We start from the raw sequence: 25,798 nt of genomic DNA, 5'->3' as shown, positions 1-25,798 counted from the left end.
GTGCAACATTAAATGAGATTTGTGTGCATTGAAGCATGATAGAGTGTATACTTTCAGGCAAATGTTTCATTTTTGTTATAGAACAGTACTGTTGGGGAAGAATGTAGGTATTATTTCAGTTGTATTATAATTAATGCAAGTGAAAATGGTGAAAAGCTTCATGAATACTTGAGTGTATGCATCACCTGATCAAGCAATCAATATGAAATAATTCAATAAATCTGTTGGCTTTGAATCATTGGAAAGATACTGAATTTTAGCCCAAATATGGAGTGTAGCTTTATGAGTAGTGCATGGAGAAGAGGTAATTTTGGGCAGTGTTTGTCTGAATTAGACATTTCCTGTTTGGTTAAGCTTTGACATTCTACCATGGTCAAGTGGAAAATAAAGTTGATGCTATTAAATTCTATGAAGAGGCATCAACTTTGAGCTAATCAAAGTTTACAGCAAATTCTTTCCCCTCTTTCCCTCAGTGCCTGATATGACATTTCTTTTGTGGTCAATTCTAAAGAAAATGGAAGAACTGAATGCGATCAGTATGAAAAGTTTCAGTACCTTTTAGAGTATTAATAAATAATTAAGTGAACCACACTTATTTTTAAATTTTAAATAATTTCAGAATGGGATAATATGAAGTCTTGACTTTTGAGGTATCCTGTCAAGTTCTTATATGTTGGATTTGATGCAAAGTTCCAGCATTTCTTGTTTTATCTTATTGTTTACAACTGTTTGATAAATACAGGAGACTTCAATAATAATTGTATTTGGAATTAGTGCTCAGAGCCAGGCTGAAACAACATTTTGGCAATAATAAAGGGCATTTCAGTGTACAGTTTGCTTTGCTGATTTTCAAAGTAAACAAAAATATCTCTTCCATCTTAAATGAAGTAGTATTGTAGTTATGTTACTGATAATTAATCCAGAGTTTACATCAAAAGTCTGGAGAGATTAAAGTAAATGCCTTCATGCCAAATTTGAATATGTAAATTAATTTAAATAAGCTGAATGGAAAGCTGTTGACAGTACTGTTGACTATGAAACTATGGGTTGTTTCAGAAATGTATTGGGTACATTAATGTCCTTAGGGAAGGAAATGCCTTGTTGTAGTCCATTTTCACTCCCAACTGAGAGGTGAGCCATCAAACAAAAATTATATTTTGAGGAGATGATGGGACAAAAGGAAAACAAAATCAACAAGCCAAAAATTCATATTCTCTTGGTGGCACATAAAGAATCATAACTTGGCGAGTCAGAACTGACTTGATTTGATATCTATGCTTTAAAATGCCAAGCACAATTTCCTTAAGGCATGACATTCAATATATATTTCTTATCAAGGAAACAGATTCAGATTGTTTTTAAAAAGTATCGTTAATGGCCAAAAAGTGATAAACAGTGCTCTTTCCAACTGGTTTATTTAATCATGTAAACTTGCTTGTGAGAAATTATGTATTCCAAGTAATAACATTTATATTAGTATATTTTGCCAATAGTTTAGTTTATTGCACAGGAACAGCTCATCTACATCAAAAAGCAATCATTTTGAAGCATTATTTTGTAGCCTTGTGGATGAAATAAATCATTATGCTTCTGTGTGCAGATTTCAAATCAAACTTTTAAGATATTCAGAACGAAGAATAAAATGTCAAAAAGATTTAAATTTGAACATGAAAATAATTTTGTATGTTTATCTACCCTAAAAACAGTCCAGAATTCTGTATAATATAATCTTACATGGCAAAAACAAAATATCACTAGGCATTCAGACAGATATTCTATGACTGGATGTGTGATTTTTGAAAATGTTGGTTAGTAAAATGCTTGATGCACATCCAATGCACTTTATATATGCAGTCAACAGAGAGATATTCTGGGTCCATGTATCCATTGGCTTGTGTTAACTCACGGTAAATACCTCTGCTGACACTGCTTCTATAAAGTCTGATTTCATGTTTCTTTTACCTTTTCCCAGAAATAGAAACATCTGCCTGCTTGTGTAGTCTTATGAAGAATATTGTTTAACTCTCTTTAACTTCCTTTTTTTACATAAAGAGTACAAGCCTAACAAGACAATCAGAATAATTGACTCATTATGGGATGGAAAGAAGGTTATTCAGGCCATTGGGTCCATGTCAGTTGTAGAGGTATACAGCGTGGAAATGTGCCTTTTGGCCCAAATCATCCATGCTGACTGTGTTGTACAGTAAGCAAGTACCACCTGCCATTGTTTGGCCCAGTACCCACTGAATCTCTCTGATCCTTGTACTTCTGTAAATGGATTTTAAATGTTGCTAATGTGCCTGCCTCAACCACTTATGGCAGCTCATTCCAAATACACACCACCCTATCCCTGATGCCCCTTTTAAATCTCTTGCCTTTGATCTTAAACCTCTGTCCTCTTGACTTCAGCTGAAAAATAAAAAGATTGTGCTTTCATCCTGTCTATCCCTTTATGATTTTGATATACAGTACAGTATCTCTATCTGGTCACCCCTCAAACTCCTGTATTGCAGAGAATAAAGTCCAAGTCCATGTAACCTCTCTCGTAAATCAGGCACCCACATCCAGACAATGTCCTCGTAAATAATCTCTGCACTACTTCCAATTTAATAACTTCTTTTCCATAACAGGGTGATGAAAACTATGTCTGTCTAGGTACCATATCCGATGCGGACTTTGGTGACCATAGTTTTTCATATAGATCTATCCTTCGTTTTTTTGGATGACTTCCATTTCCCCAATGTGTAGCCACCTGGCTATGCTTTTGATGTATATAAGCCGAGGTCTTCCTCTAGCTTTGCTCCCTTCAATCTTTCCAGAGAGTATGAGTTTTTCCAGTTCATCTTTCGGCATGATGTGTCCTATGAATCTGAGTTGTCTTTCTCTTATTGTTGGTATGAGTGATCGAACTGCTTGGGCTCTACTGAGAACTTATTCATTTGATGTGTGTGTGATCCATGATATTTTTAACATTCTCCTGTAGAACCATAATTCAGCTGCTTCTAGTCTCTTTTCCATTGCTGGAGAAATGTATGAATAAATTAATAAATTCTGAGTATTAATAAATTCCAATAAATTGCAATAAATTCCACAGAGGAAAACTATACATAGTGAAAACTCTAAGTGAGGCCTAACCAACATCTTGTATACCTCCATCAAAATTCCTATACTCAGAGCCCTGACTGATGAAGATCAACATGCCAAATGCCTTCTTCACCACCCTATCTACCTATGATGCTGCTTTCAGAGAAATATGCCCTTGCATTCCTAGGTTCTTCTGTTCCATAATACTCTAGGGCACCACCTTTCATTGTTTAAAGTCGTACCCTGTTTTGACCTACCAAAATGTAGTACCTCATATTTATCTGGACTGAAAGCCATTCACCAATCCTCAGCCCACATTCGGAGCTGATCAAGATACTAATATAATTTTTCATAACCTTCACTACCTACAAGTCCACCTATTTGAGTATCAGCTGGGGCTCTTTAAGGACAATACAGTCAGTCCTATTCCATAGTATTATCCTCAAAGATTTGCAATGTTTTTCTCCCTCAACCATTTGTCCAAAACATCAGTTGTATCTGTTTCCAATACTCTTTTAGACAAAAAATTCTACGTCAAACAACTAATTGCATGAAGGGATTGTTTGTCCTCTTGTGATGTATTTATCCCATTCCTTACATCTCCTCAGCCATCTTGGTTCTTCAGGCAACCAAATAAGCTCTTCATCCTCTGATATGTCAATACTTGACAATGGGAGGGGTTTCAATTTACCACTCTGGGTGGATCTTTCTTTATTTTGAATGTAGGTATGAAATTACCTCTCAATATTCTCTGTTCTCAGAAGAACAATTCCTGCTTCACTAGCTGATCTAAGTATCTAAAGTCTCTTATTCCTTATCCCTAGGTCCTCCTAAATATTGTAAAGGTCCAAGTAAAGCTGCAGATGACGTTCCACAAGAGTTGAGGAATTGCATCAGACGATGTCTAAAAGTACCATAAAAGTAATTGTGTAACTGGAAGCAGCAATAATATTTAATCATGTCAGAAACAAAGGATGGCTGAGCTTGTTATTTTGTATTTTGATAATTCTCCAATTTCTACGTAAATATGTACAACACCAGAAGTTGACAAAATGGTTCCACCAGCAATGTTGTCTTCTTTCTTGATCACCAATCTTATGAGTTAACACCATAAGACAAAGGAGCAGAATTAGGCCATTCAGCCCATTAAGTCTGCACTGCCATTCCAACATGGCTGATTTCTTATCCCTCACAACCCCATTTTCCTGCCTTATTTCCATAACCTTTGATGTCCTGATCAATCAAGAACCTATCAGAATCCGCTTTAAATATACTCAATGACTTGGCCACCACAGACATACATAGCAATAAATTCCACAGATTCATTACCCTCTGGCTAAAGAAATTCCTCCTCATCTCTGTTTTAAAGGTTGTCTCTCTGTTCTGAGGCTGTGCTCTCGGGGTCTAGATTCATTCATGATAGGAAACATCCTCTCCACATCCACTCTGTCTAGGATTCAATGAGATACCCCCTCATTCTTCTAAAATCTAGTGAGTACAGGCCCAAAGCCACCAAACACACTTCATACACTAGCCCTTTTATTCCTGGGATCGTTCTTATGAATATCCTCTGGACCCTCTGCAATGCTAACACGTCTTTTTTAAAAATAAGGGGCCTAAAACTGTTCACAATCTTTGAAGCGTGGCCTGACCAATGTCTTATAAAACCTCAGCATTACATCCTTGCTTTTATATTCTAGTCCTTATGAAATGAATGCTAACATTGCATTTGCCTTCCTTACCACAGACTCGACCTGCAAATAAACCACTAGGGAATCCTGCACATGGACTCCCAAGTTCTTTGCACCTCTGGTTTTTGAAATTTTTCCCCATTTAGAAAATAGTCTATGGCTTTATTCCTTCTACTGAAGGTCATGACCATACATTTCCCTACACTATATTCTACCTGCTACTACTTAGGCCATTCCTTCAACCTGTTTAAGTCCTTTTGCAGACTTCCTGCTTCTTCAACACTACCTGGCCCTCCATCTATCTTTAACTTATATGCAAACTTGGCCATATAGCTATCAATTCTATCAATCAAATCATTAACATATAACATGAAAAGAAGCAGCCTCAATACCTGCCCCTATAAAACACTAGTCAACAGCAGCTAACCAGAAAAATCCCCCTTTATTCTCACTCTTTCCATCCTGCCAGTCAGCCAATGCTCTATCCATGTGAGTATCTTTCCTGTAATACCATGAACAAGTACTTTACTTTATTGTCGCCAAACAATTGATACTAGAGCATGCAATCATCACAGCGATATTTGATTCTGCGCTTTGCGCTCCCTGAAGTACAAATCGATAGTAAATATTAAAAATTTAAATTATAAATTATAAATAGAAAACAGAAAGTGGAAAGTAAGGTAGTGCAAAAAAACCGAGGGGCAGGTCTGGATATTTGGAGGGTACGGCCCAGATCTGGGTCAGGATCCATTCAACAGTCTTATTACAGTTGGAAAGACGCTGTTCCCAAATCTGGCTGTATGAGTCTTCAAGCTCCTGAGCCTTCTCCCGGAGGAAAGAGGGACTTTCCCAGTATGTTGGCTGGGTGGGTCATGTCCTTGATTATCCTGGCAGCACTGCTCTGACAGCGTGCGGTGTAAAGTGAGTCCAAGGACGGAAGATTGGTTTGTGTGATACGCTGTGCCTTGTTCATGATCTTCTGCAGCTTCTTTCGGTCTTGGACAGGACAACTTCCATACCAGGTTGTGATGCACCCTAGAAGAATGCTTTCTACGGTACATCTGTAAAAATTAGTGAGGGTTTTAGGGGACAGGCCAAATTTCTTTAGTTTTCTCAGGAAGTAAAGGTGCTGGTGGGCCTTCCTGCAGTGGACCCTGCATGGTTGGACCGAGTCAGGTCATTTGTGATATTGACCCCGAGGAATTTAAAGCTTTTGACCTGTTCCACTTGCGAACCGCCTATGTAAATGGGGTCGTGTGGTCCGCTACTCCTTCTGAAGTCAACAACCAATTCCTTCGTCTTGCTGGCGTTGAGGGATAGGTTATTGTCTTTGCACCATGCCACCAGGTTCTTAATTTCCTCTCTGTACTCAAACTCACCATTACCAGAGATACAGCCTACTATTGTGGTGTCATCAGCAAACTTATATATTGAGTTCGATGGAAACTTGGAGAGACAATCATGGGTGCACAGAGAGTACAGCAGGGGGCTGAGTACACAGCCTTGTGGGGTACCGGTGCTCACAGTGATTGTAGAGGAGAGCTTGTTCCCTATTTTTACAGCCTGGGTCCTGTCTGTGAGGAAGCTGAAGATCCAGCTGCAGAGTAGCTTGTTAAGCAGCCTCATGTGTGGCACTCTGTCAATGGCCTTCTGAGAATTCAAGTAAACAACAACTGGCTGTCCTTTGTCTTGTTATTTCCTCAAAGAATTTCAACAGATTTGTCAGGCAAGATTTCCCCTGCAGGTAACCATCTTGACCTTTACCTATTTTATCAAGTGCCTCCAAGTAACCCAAACCTCATCCTTAGTAATGAACTCCACATTTTTCCAACCACTGAATTTAGGATAACTGGCCTGTAATTTCCTTTCTTCTGCCTTCCACCCTTCTTGAAGAGTGGAGTGATAATTGCAATTTTCTAGTCCCCTGGAACAATGCTAGACTTTAGTGATTAGAGACATAGAAACATGGAAAATAGGTGCAGGAGTAGGCCATTCGGCCCTTCGAGCCTGGACCGCCATTCAGTATGATCATGGCTGATCTTCCAACTCAGAACCCTGTACCTGCCTTCTCTCCATACCCCCTGATCCCTTTAGTCACAAGGGCCATATCTAGCTCCCTCTTAAACATAGCCAATGAACTGGCCTCAACTGTTTCCTGTGGCAGAGAATTCCACAGATTCATCACTCTCTGTGTGAAGAAGTTTTTCCTCATCTCGGTCCTAAAAGGCTTCCCCTTTATCCTCAAACTGTGACCCTTCATTCTGGACTTCCCCAACATCAGGAACAATCTTCCTACATCTAGCCTGTCCAATCCCTTTAGAATTTTATACATTTCAATAAGATCCCCCCTCAATCCCCACTAAAGCTGGATGAACTATGGATCATTTGGGAGGCAGAGACAGAGATAGATAAGAGCTATCGGGAGGTAGTCACACCGAAAATACGGGAGGTAGGCAACTGGGTGACTGTCAGGAGATGGAGGGGGAGCAGGCAGAGAGTGCAGAGCACCCCTGTGGCCATTCCCATCAATAATAAGTATACCATTTTGGATGCTGTTGGTGGGGATGACCTACCAGGAACAAGTTGCAGTGGTCCTGACTCTGGCACTGAAGTTGGAGCCTCGACTCAGAAGGGGAGGAGGGAAGAGAGGACAGCGGTAGTGATAGGGGATTCTATAGTCACGGGGGCAGATAGGAGATTTTGTGGGGGAGATCGGGAGTCGCGGATGGTATGTTGCCTCCCTGGTGCCGGGGTCCGGGACATCTCAGATCGGGTGCAGGTTATTCTCGAGAGGGAGGGCAAGAATCCAGATGTTGTGGTCCATGTAGGGACCAACGACGTGGATAGGAAGAGTGAGGGGGTCCTGCGTAGTGAGTTCAGGGAATTAGGTGCGAAGCTGAAGGGCAGGACCTCCAGGGTAACAATCTCAGGATTGCTACCTGTGCCACGTGCGAGTGAGGCGTGGAACAGAAGGATTATACAGATCAATGCGTGGCTGAGAGGATGGTGCGGGAGGGAGGGCTTCAGCTTTTTAGATAATTGGGCTTTGTTCCAGGGAAGGTGGGATCTGTTCCGACGGGACAGTTTACACCTGAACTGGAGGGGTACTAACATTCTTGCAGGAGAGTTTGCTAGTGCTGCTTGGGGGGTTTAAACTAAATTTGCAGGGGGCAGGGATCCAGAATGTGAGAGAGGATAGCGAGATGAAGTATAAAGGACAGGTGGGGACGACACGGTTCCGGAATATTAAGTGTGAAGTAGAGAAAGGTGAGGCGGAACGAGTGATAAGGAGGATACATATGCAGAGGAATGGTCTGACGGAGCATGGAGTTAAATGTGCAGAAAGAGTAAGTAAATTTAAGAAGGACAACAAAATTCAAGGGATGTATAGACTGGTGAGAGTTCGGCTAGCTGGGTTATGCACAATAGGTAGCGATTTAAACAGAGAGAGGAGAAATGGGTTAAAAATTCTATATCTGAATGCACGAAGTGTCAGAAATGAGGCAGATGAGTTTGAAGCTCAGGTGCGAATGGGTAACTATGATGTTGTTGGGATAACGGAGACATGGCTGCAGGGGGATCAGACCTGGGAATTGAATGTACAAGGGTATACGTGCTATCGAAGGGACATAAAGGTGGGCAGAGGGGGTGGGATGGCCCTGTTGGTGAGGAATGAGATTCAGTCCTTTGCAAGGGGGGACATCGAATCAGGAGAAGTAGAGTCAGTGTGGATAGAACTGAGGAACAGTAAGGGCAAAAAGACCCTAAATAGGTGTTATCTACAGGCCCCCAAACAGTAGCATGGATATTGGGTGCAAGTTGAATAGGGAGTTAACAATGGCATGTGGCAAAGGAAATGTCGCAGTAGTTATGGGGGATTTCAACATGCAGGTGAACTGGGAAAATCAGGTTGGTACTGGACCCCAGGATAGGGAGTTTGTAGAGTGCCTACGGGATGCATTTTTGGAGCAGTTTGTACGAGAGCCGACCAGGGATAAGGCTATTCTGGATTTAGTGTTGTGCAGTGACAGGATTTGATAAGTGATCTTGAAGTAAAGGAGCCATTAGGAGGTAGTGACCATAATATGATAAGTTTTTATCTGCAAGTTGAGAGGGATAAGGGCAGATCAGAAGTGTCAGTATTGCAGTTGAACAAAGGAGACTATGGAGCCATGAGGGAGGAGCTGGCCAACATTGACTGATCGGATATCCTAGCAGAAAAGACAGTGGAACAGCAATGGCAGGTATTCTTGGGAATAATGCACAAGGTGCAAAATCAGTTCATCCCCCGGAGAAGGAAGGATTCAAAGGGGGGAAAGTGGCCACAGTGGTTGACAAAGGAAGTCAGAGATAGCATAGCATTAAAAAAGAAGCTAAGGTGAGTGGGAAGACGGATGATTGGGAAATTTTTAAGGAGCAACAGAACTTAACTAAAAAGGCAATACGGGGAGAAAAAATGAGGTATGAACGCAAGCTAGCTAGGAATATAAAGGAGGATAGCAAAAGTTTTTTTAGGTATGTGAAGAGAAAGAAGATAGTTAAGAACAATGTTGGGCCCTTGAAGAATGAATTGGGAGAAATTGTTATGGGAAACAGAGAAATGGCAGACGAATTTAATGAGAACTTTGGATCTGTCTTCACTAGGGAAGACACAAGCAATCTTCCAGATGTATGGATGGGCCAAGGACAAAGGGTAACAGAGGAACTGAAACAGATTGACATTAGGAAGGAAACGGTGATGAGTAGACTGATGGGACTGAAGGCTAACAGATCCCCAGGTCCAGATAGTCTGCATCCTAGGGTACTAAAGGAGGTGGCTCTGGAAATTGCGGATGCATTGGTGATCATTTTCCAATGTTCCTTAGATTCAGGATCAGTTCCTGAGGATTGGCGAATAGCTAATGTTATCCCACTCTTTAAGAAAGGAGGGAGGGAGAAAACAGAGAACTATCGCCCTGTCAGCCTAACATCAGTAGTGAGGAAGATGCTAGAGTCCATTATTAAAGATGAAATAGCGGCATATCTTGATAGCAGTGATAGGATTGGGCCGAGCCAGCATGGATTTACCAAGGGCAAATCATGCTTGACTAATCTATTGGAATTTTTCGAGGATGTAACCAGGAAGATAGACGCGGGAGATCCAGTGGATGTGGTGTACCTTGACTTTCAGAAGGCATTTGATAAGGTACCGCATAGGAGATTGGTGGGTAAAATCAGAGCTCATGGCATTGGGGGGAGAATATTGACATGGATAGAAAACTGGTTGGCAGATAGAAAGCAAAGTGTAGCAGTGAATGGGTGTTTCTTGGAATGGCAGGTGGTGACTAGTGGGGTGCCACAGGGCTCAGTATTGGGACCTCAGCTGTTTACGATCTACGTCAATGATTTAGAGGAAGGCATTGTGAATAACATCAGCAAGTTTGCTGATGATACTAAACTGGGTGGCAGTGTGACATGTGATGAGGATGTTAGGAGAATTCAAGGTGACTTGGATAGGCTGGGTGAGTGGGCAGAAACTTGGCAGATGGTGTTTAATGTGAATAAGTGTGAGGTTATTCACTTTGGGAGCAAGAACAGGAAGGCAGATTATTATCTGAACGGTGTGGAGTTAGGTAAGGGAGAAGTACAAAGAGATCTAGGAGTACTTGTTCATCAGTCTCTGAAGGTGAATGAGCAAGTGCAGCAGGCAGTGAAGAAGGCTAATGGAATGTTGGCCTTTATTACAAAGGGAATTGAGTACAAGAGCAAGGAAATCCTTTTGCATTTGTACAGGGCCCTGGTGAGACCACACCTGGAGTATTGTGTGCAGTTTTGGTCTCCAGGGTTAAGGAAGGACATCCTGGCTGTGGAGGAGGTGCAGCGTAGGTTCACGAGGTTAATTCCTGGGATGTCCGGACTGTCTTTCTTAGAGAGGTTAGAGAGATTGAGCTTGTACACGCTGGAATTAAGGAGATTGAGGGGGGATCTGATTGAGACATATAAGATTATTAAGGGATTGGACAAGATAGAGGCAGGAAATATGTTGCAGATGCTGGGAGAGTTCAATACCAGAGGGCATGGTTTAAGAATAAGGGGTAGGTCACTTAGGACAGAGTTGAGGAGGAACTTCTTCTCCCAGAGAGTTGTGGAGGTGTGGAACACGCTGCCTCAGAAGGCAGTGGAGGCCAATTCTCTGGATGCTTTCAAGAAGGAGCTAGATAGGTATCTTATGGATAGGGGAATCAAGAGTTATGGGGACAAGGCAGGAACCGGGTATTGATAGTAGATGATCAGCCATGATCTCAGAATGGCGGTGCAGGCTCGACGGGCCGAATGGTCTACTTCTGCACCTATTGTCTATTGTCTATAATCTTATAAATTCCAGAGATTATAAGCCTAGTCGATCAAGTCTTTCATCATATGAAAGTCCTGCCATCCCAGGAATCAATCTGGTGAATCTCCTTTGTACTCCCTCTATGGCAAGAATGTCTTTCCTCAGATTAGGGGACCAAAACTGCACACAATACTCCAGGTGTGGTCTCACCAAGGCCTTGTACAACCGCAGTAGTACCTCCCTGCACCTGGATCCGAATCCTCTTGCTATGAATGCCAGCATACCATTCGCCTTTTTCACCGCCTGCTGTACCTGCATGCCCACTTTCAATGACGGGTGTACAATGACACCCAGGACTCGTTGCACCTCCCCTTTTCCTAATCGGCCACCATTCAGATAATAATCTGTTTTCCTGTTCTTGCCACCAAAGTGGATAATCTCACATTTATCCACATTAAATTGCATCTACCATGAATTTGCCCACTCGCCTAACCTATACAAGTCACCCTGCATCCTCTTAGCATCCTCCTCACAGCTAACACTGCCGCCCAGCTTTGTGTCATCCGCAAACTTGGAGATGCTGCATTTAATTCCCTCGGCTAAGTCATTAATATACATTGTAAACATCTGGGGTCCCAGCACTGAGCCTTGCTGTACCCCACTAGTCACTGCCTGCCATTCCGAAAAGGTCCCGTTTATTCCCACTCTTTGCTTCCTATCTGCCAACCAGTTCTCTATCCACATCAATACCATACCTCCAATACTGTGTGCTTTAAGTTTGCACATTAATCTCCTGTGTGGCACCTTGTCAAAAGCCTTTTGAAAATCCAAGTATACCACAACCACTGGTTCTCCCCTATCCACTCTACTAGTTACATCCTCAAAAAATTCTATGAGATTTGTCAGACTTGATTTTCCTTTCACAAATCCATGCTGACTTTGTCCGATGATTTCACCGCTTTCCAAATGTGCTGTTATCACATCTTTGATAACTGACTCTAGCATTTTCCCCACCACTGATGTCAGGCTTATCGGTCTATAATTCCCCGGTCTCTCTCTCCCTGCTTTTTTAAAAAGTGGGGTTACATTAGCAACCCTCCAATCCTCAGGAACTAATCCAGAATCTAAAGAGTTTTGAAAAATTATCACTAATGCATCCACTATTTCTTGGGCTACTTCCTTAAGCACTCTGGGATGCAGACCATCTGGCCGTGGGAACTTATCTGCCTTTAATCCCTTCAATTTACCTAACACCACTTCCCTACTAACATGTACTTCCCTCAGTTCCTCCATCTCACTAGACCCTTGGTCCCCTACTATTTCCGGAAGATTAAATAGTCCTCCTTAGTGAAGACAGAACCAAAGTAGTTATTCAATTGGTCTGCCATGTCCTTGTTCCCCATGATCAATTCACCTGTTACTGACTATAAGGGACCTACATTTGTCTTAATCAATCTTTTTCTTTTCACATATATATAAAAGCTTTTACAGTCAGCTTTTAATATTCCCTGCCAGCTTTCTCTCATAATCTTTTTTCCCTTTCCCAATTAATCCCTTTGTCCTCTTCTGCTGGACTCTGAATTTCTCCCAGTCCTCAGGTGTGTGACTCTTTCTGGCTAATTTGTATGTTTCTTCTTTGGAATTGACACTATCCCTAATTTCCCTTGTCAGCCACGGGTGCACTACCTCCCCTAGTTTATTCTTTTGCCAAACTGGGATGAACAATTGTTGTAGTTCATCCATGCGATCTTTAAATGCTTGCCATTGCATATCCACCGTCAACCCTTTAAGTATTTTTTGCCCGTCTATCTTAGCTAATTCACGTCTCATACCTTCAAAGTTACCCTTCTTTAAGTTCAGAACCTTTGTTACTGAATTAACTATATCACTCTCCATCTTAATGAAGAGTTCCACCATATTATGGTCACTCTTACCCAAGGGGCCTCGCACGACAAGATTGCTAACTAACCCTTCCTCATTGCTCAGTATCCAGTCTAGAATGGCCTGCTCTCCAGTTGGTTCCTTGACATGTTGGTTCAGAAAACTATCCCGCATACATTCCAAGAAATCCTCTTCCTCAGCACCCTTACCAATTTGGTTCAGCCTATCTATATGTAGATTGAAGTCACCCATTATAACTGCTGTTCCTTTATTGCACGCATTTCTAATTTCCTGTTTAATGCCATCCCCAACCTCACTACTACTGTTAGGTGGCCTGTACACAACTCCCACCAGCGTTTTCTGCCCCTTAGTGTTATACAGCTCTACCCATATTGATTCCAAATCCTCCCGGCTAATGTCCTTCCTTTCTATTGCGTTAATCTCCTCTCTAACCAGCAGTGCTACCCCACCTCCTTTTCTTTCATGTCTATCCCTCCTGAATATTGAATATCCCTGAATGTTGAGCTCCCATCCTTGATTCTTGAAAAATCATTCCTAATGCCTCCACAATCACTTCAGCTACCTCTTTCAGAACCCTGGAATGTAGTTCATCTGGTCCAGATGACTTAACTACTTTCAAATCTTACAGCTTCCTAAGCACCTTCTCCTTAATAACAGCAACCACACTCACTTCTGCTCCCTGACACTGGCATACTGCTGGTGTTTTCCACAGTGAAGACTGATGCAAAATACTTGTTAAGTTCATCCGCCATTTCTTTGACCCCATTACTCCCTCTCCAGCATCATTTTGCTGCAGTCTGATATCCACTCTTGCCTCTCCTTTACTCTTTATATATCTGAAAAAAAAAACTTTTGGCATCCTCTTATATTATTGGCAAGCTTACCTTAATATTTCATCTTATCTCTCCTCATTGCTTTTTAGTTTCCTTCTGATGGCATTTGAAAACCTCCCAATCCTCTAACTTCCCACTAATTTTTGCTGTATTATATGTCCTCGCTTTTAAGTTGTTTTTTACTTCACTTGTCAGCCTCGGTTGCCTCACACTCCCTTTAGAATACTTCTTCATCTTTGGGATGTATCTATCCTGAACCTTTTGAACTGCCCCTAGAAATTCCAGCTATTGACGTCCTGCCAACATCCCTGCTAGTGTCCCCTTCCAATCAAATTTGGCCAACTCCTCTTTCATCCCTCTGTAATTCCCTTTACTCCACAGTAATATGGATACAACTGACTTTAACTTCTCTCTCTCAAACTGCAGGGTGAATTCTATCATATTATGATTATGCTTCCTCATCAAATTTGATTCATTGCACAACACCAATCCAGAACTGCCTTTCCCTTAGTGCAGCAAGCTGCTCTAAAAAGCCATATCGTAGGCATACTGCAAATCCTCTCTCTTGGCATCCAGCACCATATTTATTTTCCCATTCTATCTACATATTGAGACTGTATCGTGAACATGAGGTGAAAAGTCCTTGAAAATGAGTCCATGGCTTGTGGGAACATTTAATGTTGGGGCGAGTGAAGTTATCCTCATTGGTTTCAGAGTCTGATGCGTGAGGGGTAATAACTTCCTCAGGGCACACACCACCAGGTTTAGGAACAGTTATTGCCCCTCAACCATCAGGCTCTTGAACCAAGGGGGATGACTTCACTCTGGCTGCTCACGCTACCTCTTGAGAATAGTCTACAGCCACTCTGAGATATCCTTGACCCCAACACCTGGGAGGCAGCCCACCATACTGGTGAATTGTTCATGGCCACAGAATCTCCTCTGTATCCCCCTACTGAGTCTCCTATCACTATTGCTCTACCTGAATTTATATCTTTCTGCTGAGCCTCTGAGGCAGCCACAGCACATCTGGCTTGGCTGCTCCTGCTGCCCCTGATTGGTTATCCCTCTGAGCAGAAACAAATGGTGATACTTGTTGCTGAGGGGTATGGCCACAGGGGAAACCCTGAACTGACTGCTTGCCACCCTTACTTCTCCTGGTGGTCACCCATCTACTATTTGGAGCCTGCACTCTGGTTGTGACCACCTCAGTAAAGCCTCATCTATGAGGTCTTCAGCCTCCCGGATGGTCCTGAGTACATTCAGCTCCAGCTCCGGTTCCTTGACCTTGTCAGTCAGAAGCTGAAGTTCCAAGCATTTCCTGCAGATGTAGTCATCAAGGGGACCATCAGGTACCCTGCAGTCCTACATCTTACAGAAGGAGCATTTCGCTGTTTGAACTCGCATCCTACCTACAGTTGTTACACTTTTGACTCTAACCTCTTCAACTTCAGTTCTACACTTAACTAAATGACTCCAAAAGACTCAGCACCTTTAGCCTATGCCTATATTTGCCCAAGCCTGATCACTCTAATACTGGCTCACTCCACCAGTGGCTTTCCCACAAGGTCCACTCATATACCTCCCTTCTTTTTATTGGCTCAAGCACAAAGGGTTCAAGGATTCAGGAGGGATAGACATGAAGGAAGGGGAGGTGGGGTGGCGTTGCTGGTTAAAGAAGAGATTAACGCAATAGAAAGGAAGGACATAAGCCGGGAAGATGTGGAATCGATATGGGTAGAGCTGCGTAACACTAAGGGGCAGAAGACGCTGGTGGGAGTTGTGTACAAGCCACCTAACAGTATTAGTGAGGTTGGAGATGGTATTAAACAGGAAATTAGAAATGTGTGCAATAAAGGAACAGTAGTTATAATGCGTGACTTCAATCTACATGTAGATTGGGTGAACCAAATTGGTAAAGGTGCTGAGGAAGATGATTTCTTGGAATGTATGCGGGATGGTTTTTTGAACCAACATGTCGAGGAACCAACTAGAGAGCAGGCTATTCTGAACTGGGTTTTGAGCAATGAGGAAGGGTTAATTAGCAATCTTGTTGTGAGAGGCCCCTTGGGTAAGAGTGACCATAATATGGTGGAATTCTTCATTAAGATGGAGAGTGACATAGTTAATTCAGAAACAAAGGTTCTGAACTTAAAGAGGAGTAACTTTGAAGGTATGAGACGTGAATTAGCTAAGATAGACTGACACTTAAAGGATTGACGGTGGATATGCAATGGCAAGCATTTAAAGGTTGCATGGATGAACTACAACAATTGTTCATCCCAGTTTGGCAAAAGAATAAATCAAGGAAGGTAGTGCACCCGTGGCTGACAAGAGAAATTAGGGATAGTATCAATTCCAAAGAAGAAGCATACAAATTAGCCAGAGAAAGTGGCTCACCTGAGGACTGGGAGAAATTCAGAGTTCAGCAGAGGAGGACAAAGGGCTTAATTAGGAAAGGGAAAAAAGATTATGAGAGAAAACTGGCAGGGAACATAAAAACTGACTGTAAAAGCTTTTATAGATATGTAAAAAGGAAAAGACTGGTAAAGACAAATGTAGGTCTCCTACAGACAGAAACAGGTGAATTGATTATGGGGAGCAAGGACATGGCAGACCAATTGAATAATTACTTTGGTTCTGTCTTCACTAAGGAGGACATAAATAATCTTCCAGAAATAGTAGGGGACAGAGGGTCCAGTGAGATGGAGGAACTGAGCGAAATACTTGTTAGTAGGGAAGTGGTGTTAGGTAAATTGAAGGGATTGAAGGCAGATAAATCCCCAGGGCCAGATGGTCTGCATCCTAGAGTGCTTAAGGAAGTAGCCCAAGAAATAGTGGATGCATTAGTGATAATTTTTCAAAACTCGTTAGATTCTGGACTAGTTCCTGAGGATTGGAGGGTGGCTAATGTAACCCCACTTTTTAAAAAAGGAGGGAGAGAGAAACCGGGGAATTATAGACTGGTTAGCCTAACGTCGGTGGTGGGGAAACTGCTGGAGTCAGTTATCAAAGATGTGATAACAGCACATTTGGAAAGCGGTGAAATCATCGGACAAAGTCAGCATGGATTTGTGAAAGGAAAATCATGTCTGACGAATCTCATAGAATTTTTTGAGCATGTAACCAGTAGAGTGGATAGGGGAGAACCAGTGGATGTGGTATATTTGGATTTTCAAAAGGCTTTTGACAAGGTCCCACACAGGAGATTAGTGTGCAAACTTAAAGCACACGGTATTGGGGGTAAGGTATTGATGTGGATGGAGAATTGGTTAGCAGACAGGAAGCAAAGAGTGGGAATAAACGGGACCTTTTCAGAATGGCAGGCGGTGACTAGTGGGGTACCGCAAGGCTCAGTGCTGGGACCCCAGTTGTTTACAATATATATTAATGACTTGGATGAGGGAATTAAATGCAGCATCTCCAAGTTTGCGGATGACACGAAGCTGGGTTGCAGTGTTAGCTGTGAGGAGGATGCTAAGAGGATGCAGAGTGACTTGGATAGGTTGGGTGAGTGGGCAAATTCATGGCAGATGCAATTTAATGTGGATAAATGTGAAGTTATCCACTTTGGTGGCAAAAATAGGAAAACAGATTATTATCTGAATGGTGGCCGATTAGGAAAAGGGGAGGTGCAACGAGACCTGGGTGTCATTATACACCAGTCATTGAAAGTGGGCATGCAGGTACAGCAGGCGGTGAAAAAGGCGAATGGTATGCTGGCATTTATAGCGAGAGGATTCGAGTACAGGAGCAGGGAGGTACTACTGCAGTTGTACAAGGGCTTGGTGAGACCACACCTGGAGTATTGTGTGCAGTTTTGGTCCCCTAATCTGAGGAAAGACATCCTTGCCATAGAGGGAGTACAAAGAAGGTTCACCAGATTGATTCCTGGGATGGCAGGACTTTCATATGAAGAAAGACTGGATGAACTGGGCTTGTACTCGTTGGAATTTAGAAGATTGAGGGGGGATCTGATTGAAACGTATAAGATCCTAAAGGGATTGGACAGGCTAGATGCAGGAAGATTGTTCCCGATGTTGGGGAAGTCCAGAACGAGGGGTCATAGTTTGAGGATAAAGGGGAAGCCTTTTAGGACCGAGATTAGGAAAAACTTCTTCACACAGAGAGTGGTGAATCTGTGGAATTCTCTGCCACAGGAAACAGTTGAGGCCAGTTCATTGGCTATATTTAAGAGGGAGTTAGATATGGCCCTTGTGGCTACGGGGATCAGGGGGTATGGAGGGAAGGCTGGGGCGGGGTTCTGAGTTGGATGATCAGCCATGATCATAATAAATGGCGGTGCAGGCTTGAAGGGCCGAATGGCCTACTCCTGCACCTATTTTCTATGTTTCTATGTTTCTATGATTCATTTATTATCAAAACATACAGCTCTGAAATTCTTCTTCTCCAGATAGCCGTGTAACCAGGAAAGAAAAGAATGGCAGCATGATCATCAACCCCCCAAATCCCCCTCACCTGCACACAAAAAAAAGTGAGGAAGATTTGGCAGAATACAAAAATAACATAAGATTGAAGAAAGTCCACGGTCCAAGTCCACATCCAAAATGCGGAGTAAGACTCATTCCCAATGAGACTTGCTGTTTTCAACTAGCTCCTGCTCTGCAAGATGTCACTCTCTCACTCGCTACTTCAAACAATGACTCACTCCCAAGGAGACTTGCAGTTTTCAAAAGACAAGATTTTTCTCTCTCACTCCCTACTTCAAACAGTGACTCACTTCCATTTAGACTTGATGTGTAAAAATGTCTCCTGCCCTGTAAGACGTCAGTCACTCACTATTTCAAACAGTGACTCACTCCCGATAAGACTTGCTGCTTTCAAATGGCTCCTACCCTGCAAGATGTCCTGTCTCACTACCAACTGGACTTGCTGTTTTCAAATGGCTCCCACTCTGGAAGATGTCACTCTCTCACTTGTTACATCAAACAATGACTCACTCTCAACAAAACTTGATGTTTTCAAATTGCTCCCACATTGCAAGATGTCACCCTCTCACTCACTGCTTAAAACAAGTTATTCCATCTGCTGAAATTCCTCGTGATGTAAATAATAAACTTTTATATTTTTTTGTTTTTCAATTTTATCTTGCTGTTAGGTGACACTATAAATACTGTTAAACAAAATGCAGCAACATTTTTGGCGAATATTTTGAAAGTCTATTGTATTTTATTGGCTGATTTGCATCAGTTGCATCTGTCCTTAGATCCAGGATAAACGCTGTTGCAAAATATACATCAAAGGCAGAAAGGCATTCCATTTGAAGCTTCCACGTTATCACAGAGCTGGAGCGATGAGTTGCCCCTCAGAATGGCTCTCTCCTTCATCTGCCAAAGCTCATTTGTCCCACCAAAGCATATAATTTACTTCATTTTATTCCTGAAAAAAGAAGAGAAGAAGGTGTTGAAATTTACTTGGATCGCATGATTATTTGTTTGAATACTGAAACTGATTTCCCTCCACACAAATCCACCTCTCAAACTTGTGCCACACTTGGTAACTTTATTCAATCATAAGAAGCGTAAATTTTCATTTAATCTCTGAAAATAAGCATTTTTTTTTACCTCTGATTCTTTTTTCCGATGTTTGTTTACTGTTTTCACAAATGTTGAACATTTTGTCACTTACCACACGCACATGGGTCCTGACTGTTGTGGGTCAATGAGTGACTCCAAAAAAATACATATATTCACTTCCAACATGTCGTCTGTAAAGTTGAAAAGGATGGGCATCAATTTCTTATAATTATCTCTGTAATTTCTTCTAAATTTAATGAAGTGGAAATGGTAATATCAGACTTTTCTTCAACTATTATAAAATAGGCATATGCCAAAAAGAATGCGTTAAAGGGTGGACTGGATAAGACTATGAGTCTCAGAAAGGACCTGTCAGAAATGCAGGAATGGATAGCACAAGCTGAGGAGGAGTATTTGGAAAGAGACTTTGAATATAAAACTCCTGAAGAGCTCAAGAAGGCTGTAGAAGAACTCAAGGTGAGCTAACAAGATTTTGTTTGCATCTTTCACTTTATGTTTGAGCCATTTGTTGTATTGCATGCATGCACAAGAACATTAGCTTCTGTGGTTTCTGCTCTTTTGAATTGTTATTTAATAGATTTGTCTGTAACAAATAGTGAAAGGTTTAAACATATACTGTTATTAAATTATCCTTGCATGTTCTTAGTGAGATTAATATTGTGAGTTTATAATTGGTAATCTGCAATGGTAATAATTTTTGTCAGTATAAACAGCTTTTATATCTTGAAGCCTTACCTGAACTTGCAACCATGAACTTAATAGTCATATTATCAGTTGAGTGATATTCCTGCCACTGCACTCAGTGGCCAGTTTATTAGGTACAACTATATACCTGCACAAGAGGACGAGAAAATGGTGGATGAACAGAATGAATAGTTTGCAGCAGTCTTCACTGTGGAAGGCACCTGGCAGTCCGAGAGTGTAGGGGTAGAAGTGAGTGAAGTTGCCATTACTAGGGAGAAGGTGCTTGGGAAACTGAAAAGTCTGGAGGTAGTTAAGTTACAACTGGGATTCTGAAAGAGGTGGTTGAAGAGATTATGGAGGTATTAGTAATGATCTTTAAAGAATCAATGAATTCTGGCATGGTTTCAGAGACTAGAAAATTGCAAGTGTCACTCAAATCTTCAAGAGGCAGAAGAAAGGAAATTAATGACCTCTTAGTCTGACTTTATATCAAACGGCATGAAGGGATACCATACAATCAAGGAGCAGTCTGCTCCGCCATTTCATCATGGCTGATCCAATTTTCCTCTCAGCCTCAATCTCCACAATGAATTCCACAGGTTCACCACTCTCTGGCTGAAGAAATTCCTCCTCATCTCTGTTCTAAAAGGATGCCCCTCTATTCGGAGGCTGTGTTCTCTGGTCTTAAACTCTCCCACCATAGGAAACATCCTTTCCACATACAATCTTTCAAGGCCTTTCACCATTTGATGCTTTTCAGTGAGATCACTCCTCATTCTTCTGAATTCCAGTGAATAGAGTTCCAGAGCCATCAAATGCTCTTCATGTGACAAGCTGTTTCATCCTGGAATCATTTTCATGAACCTCCTTTAAACCCCCTCCAGTGTTAGCACATCCTTTATAAGATAAGTAGCCCAAACCTGTTCACAATGCTCCATTTATAAATTCTCAACATTACATCTTTGCTTTTATATTCTCCTCCTCTCAAAATGAATGCTAACATTCCTTCCTCATCACAGATTCAACCTACAAATTAACCTTTAGGAATAAGTGTGAAGAAGTTCATTTTGGTGGGTCCAATTTGAAGACAGAAGGCATAATATAATATAAATTGTAAGACTCTTGACAGTGTGGAGGAATTGAGAGATCTTGAGGTCCATCTCAATAGGACACTCGAAGCTGCTGCGCTGGTTGACAGTGTTTGTTAAGAAGGCGTGTGGTATGATGGCATTCATCAACCTTGGGATTGAGTTCAAGAGTCGTGAGGTAATATTACGGCAATATAAGACCTTGATCAGACTCCACTTGGAGTACTCTGTTCAGTCCTGGTCACCTCACTACAGGGAGGGTGCAGATAATATAGAGAGAGTGCAGAGGAGACTTACAAGGATGTTGCCTGGATTGGAGGGCGGTCCTTATGAGAATAGGTTGAATGTATTTGGCCTTTTATCCTTGGAGTGACAGAGGATGAGAGGTAACCTGATAGAGGTGTATAAGATGATGAGGGGCATTTATCATGTGGATAGTCAGAGGCTTTTTCCCAGGGCTGAAATGGCTAACACAAGGGGGCATAGTTTTAATGTGCTTGGAAATAGGTACTGAGAAGATGTCAGGAGTAAGTTTTTCCACACACAGTGGTGGGTGCGTAGAATGCACGGCTGGTGGTGGTGGTGGAAGCAGATACAATAGGGCCTTTTAAGAGCCTCTTAGATAGGTACATGTAGCTTAGAAAAATAAAAGGCTATGCGCTAAGGAAATTCTAGGCAGTCTCTAGAGTCGGTTACATGGTGACAGTAACTGGCTTAACCATGCATTACAACAATGGTGTGCAGAAGAGCATCTCTGGTAGCTCAACATGTCAGACCTTGAAGTGGATGAGTTACAACTGCAGAAGACAAAGAACATGCACTGAATGGCCCTATTATTAGGTACAGGAGGTATGTAATAAAGTACCAAATACAGGAGGTACCTAATAAAATGGCTAATGAGTGTTTTTTGAAAAATCATCCAGATGAACTAGCAGTTTTAATATTTTTGCTGTGGCTTGCAATTGTCTTCAGTGTTTGCAATCCCTCTGGGAATTCTAATCTGTAGCTGCTACAGAACTCAAAGTACTTGTCATGTAGATATTTAGAGAGAACATTAATTTATGACATATCTTTTCTGCAATGTATTTCTCAGTGTTAGTTTCCTAGACAGCCTTTGTATTTTGTTAGATTTTGAAGTAATTTGAAAGGAATGTACCCATTCAAATACATTTCATGTTTTATAATGCCCCTGGAACAAAACACACAGGATTCTGTAAAATAACATAAATCAAGCTATTTCTCTATAATCTTTTCTTCAGGTCCATTTCCATGATTGCCATTTTATGACATGATTGTTTTGCATTCCACATTCCATTTTTTTTTTACTATTTTAATGTATTTGAACTGCTCTGTTGTGACTTGAAGGGTTGCAAATTGGCAGCTTAATTTAGAATTTCATTATCTTTTAATGAGGTTTTCTTGAGGAAAGCATTGAAGTGCCTGCCTTATCTGAAGTACCAAGAATGTGCTCTTTTATGCCTATATACTTAGCCATGATTCTTCATTTATTATACCACTGGGTATACAGGGGATAAAAAGACAGCTGATAAGTGGGAATCTTTTGAAAGAGAGCTTATGAGAGTTAAGGACCAACATGGCAGGGCTTAAGTGCTATCACCTTCTGTGAAGAAAAAAAACAAGTGACATATGCATCAACAAGGTTTTGCTCCTAGATGATCTCAATGCCTTTTCTGCTTACTTTGACCGACAAAACATGGAAGCACCTTCATGAACTCCCACGGCCCCCCCGAGGACCCTGTGATTTCAGTCTGTGAAGCTGACATGAGAACATCCTTCAGGAGGGTGAACCCACTGAAAGCACCTGGCCCAGATTAGACACATGGCTGGGTATCGAAGACCTGTGCAAATCCACTGGTTGGAGCATTTGCTGATATCTGTAATCTCTTGATTCAGAAGTCCGCCTGCTCTACTCGCTTTGTGCTTATGACTGTGAAGCTAAATACAGCTTCAATGCTGCATTTACTTTTGCCGACGATAACCCTGTAGCTGACTGAATCAAAGGTGATGGTGAATCAGCATTTAGGAAGGAGATTGAATGTCTCACAGAATGGTGCCACAAGAACAACACTGTCATCAAAACCGAAGAGCTGATTCTTGACGACAAGAAAGGAAACTAAGAGTCCGTGAGCCAGTCCTCATCAGGGCATCGATGGTGTTAGAGGGTTAGCAATTTTAAATTCCTTGGCATTAGCATTTCAGAAGCTCTGTCCTGGCTCCAGTACACAACTGCCATAACAAAGAAAGTACAGCACCTCTACTTTCTTCGAAGTTTGCGAAGATTTGGCATGTCATTCAAATCTTTGGTACACTGCTATGGATGCGTGATGGAGAGTAGACTGACTGATTGCATCATGGCCTGATGTGGACACACAATGCCCTTGAATGGAAAATCCTAAAGAGGTATTGCATACAGCCCAGTCCACCACGGGTAAAGCCCTCCCCCCATTGAGCACATTTACATGGAGTGCTGTTGCAGAAAAACATCAGCCATTATCAAAGACCCCCACTAGCCAGGCCAAGGTCTCATCAGGAAAGGGGTACAGGAGCCTCAGTCACATAGCACCAAGTTCAGCAACTGTTAGTCCCTCAATCATCAGGCTCTTAAATCAGAGGGGATAACTTCATTCAACTTCACTCCCTCCAGCATGGAAATGGTTCCATGACCTGTGGACTCACTTTCAAGGAGTCTACAACTAATGTTCTCAATATTTATTAATACAATTTTGGAGTTTTTTGCTCGTTTCATATTTGCACAATTTGTTGTCTTTTGCACTTTGGTTGTCTCTCCACCTTTGTTATGTGTGGTTTTTCATTGACTCTATTGTGTTTCTTTATAGTTACAGTGAATGCCTCCAAGAAAATGCATCTCAGTGTGGTATATGGTCACCTGTATTTAACTTAATAATAAATTTACTTTGAACTTTGGCTTCACAATAGCAATATAGAAACAGGACCTCAAAAGTTGCTGTCACACGACCCAGTACAGGTGTCCCCCGCTTGTTGAACGTTCGCTTTACGAAACCTCACTGTTACGAAAGACCTACATTAGTACCCTGTTTTCGCTTTCAGAAGGTGTTTTCACTGTTACGAAGAAAGGCAGCACGCGATAAAAAATCGGCATGCGAAAAAACCAGCGCGCAATAAAAGGCAGTGCGCGTCCCGAGCAGCCACTCTCCCCCGGATTCGGAATGGCATTGCCGAAACACATTGCATTGAGCAGCCGTTAGCAAGATGAGTTCTAAGGTGTCAGAAAAGCCTGAAAGAGCTCGTAAGGGTGTTACACTTAGCGTAAAGCTAGACATAATTAAGCATTTCGATCGTGGTGAACGAAGCAAGGACAAAGTGAGTTTGGCTTGTGGAAGTTGACGAAGATGATATTGAAGAGGTTTTTTTCATCCCATGACCAAGAACTGATAGATGAAGAGTTGATGCAATTGGAAGAGGAAAGGATAACAAATCGAAACCGAGTGCAGAAAGTGAAGCAACTGCGTGAGATTTTCGCTGCAATGATAAAGTACGACTTTAATTTTGAAAGGGTACGTCGGTTTTGGGGATATTTGCAGGATGGTTTGAGTGCTTACAAACAACTGTATGATAGAAAAATGCGTGAGGCTCAGCAGTCAAGCAAGCCTTCCACATCAGCCACAGCAGACGACGAACCTCGACCTTCGACATCGAGGCGGGTAGTCATAGGAGAAGATGAGCTGCCTGCCCTGATCGACGATGAGATGACACCCCCTTGTCCCACCACCTGAGCACCCGGGCCCCGGACAGATACTGTACCGATTCGCGAAGAGCGCAGTGATAGCCGGGAGGCACACAACACATCTTTAAGAAAAAAGCCAAAATAAACATGTTAATTAATTAGGTGCCGCCTAGCACGTAATTGTCGGCCCAGATCAGAAGCGATGCAATCGGCAATAGCCTCTGATCTGCGCCAACGTTTACGTGCCGGGCAGCACCTAATTAATGAGCATGTTTATTTCAGCTTTTTTCTTAACGATGTGCTGTGTGCCTCCCGGCTACCGCTGCACCCCTGTATTCTTCGCGGCAATGTATCGGGTCGGTGGCCTGGAGGGTGGGGGCCACTGCTACACCCAGCCTGCGATGACTCAGTCTAACACACCATCATCAGTGTGCTCGGCGCTGTTTTCCGAATTCCGGTAAGTGATACTACACTGTACATACATGATTTCTACTTGATATAGGCTGTGTATTTTTACGTGTTATTTGGTAGATTTGGCAGCTTCATAGGAGAGTGCATTTATCTCAACAGCACTTGCGTGAGATTTTCTGCCGAGAGCGCTTGCGTGAGATTTTCGCTACGGAGATCTGTGCAGGCAATCGTTGTAGAGAAGTATTTCTACTTTATATAGGCTGTGTATTTATCATATCATTCCTGCTTTTACTATATGTTACTGTTATTTCAGGTTTTATGTGTTATTTGGCATGATTTGGTAGGTCATTTTTGGGTCTGCAAACGCTCACAGAATTTTTCCATATAAATAAATGGTAATTGCTTCTTCGCTTGACAACATTTCGGCTTACAAACCGTTTCATAGGAACGCTCTACCTTCGGATGGTGGGGGAAACCTGTACAGGAGTCTGGCAACCCAGGCCAGTA

At 42.1% G+C, this 25,798-nt stretch overlaps 1 protein-coding gene across 9 annotated transcripts in view; it reads left to right on the top strand.

The window, feature by feature from the left end:
- The window catches only part of dmd (dystrophin), a 1,998,855-nt gene that overhangs the window by 810,034 nt on the left and 1,163,023 nt on the right, over positions 1-25,798 (top strand). For all 9 annotated transcript variants that reach the window (XM_063050913.1, XM_063050911.1, XM_063050907.1 and 6 more), the window contains exon 25: positions 19,667-19,837. In XM_063050913.1, coding sequence (XP_062906983.1) covers positions 19,667-19,837 — 171 coding nt within the window. The remainder of the gene's footprint in view (positions 1-19,666; positions 19,838-25,798) is intronic.

Source organism: Mobula hypostoma, chromosome 6 (genome assembly GCF_963921235.1).
Source record: "Mobula hypostoma chromosome 6, sMobHyp1.1, whole genome shotgun sequence".
In the NCBI taxonomy this organism is placed as follows: Eukaryota; Metazoa; Chordata; class Chondrichthyes; order Myliobatiformes; family Myliobatidae; genus Mobula; species Mobula hypostoma.
The sequence above is the reverse complement of the archived record's forward strand: the minus strand, read 5'-3'. Positions and strand labels throughout refer to the sequence as shown.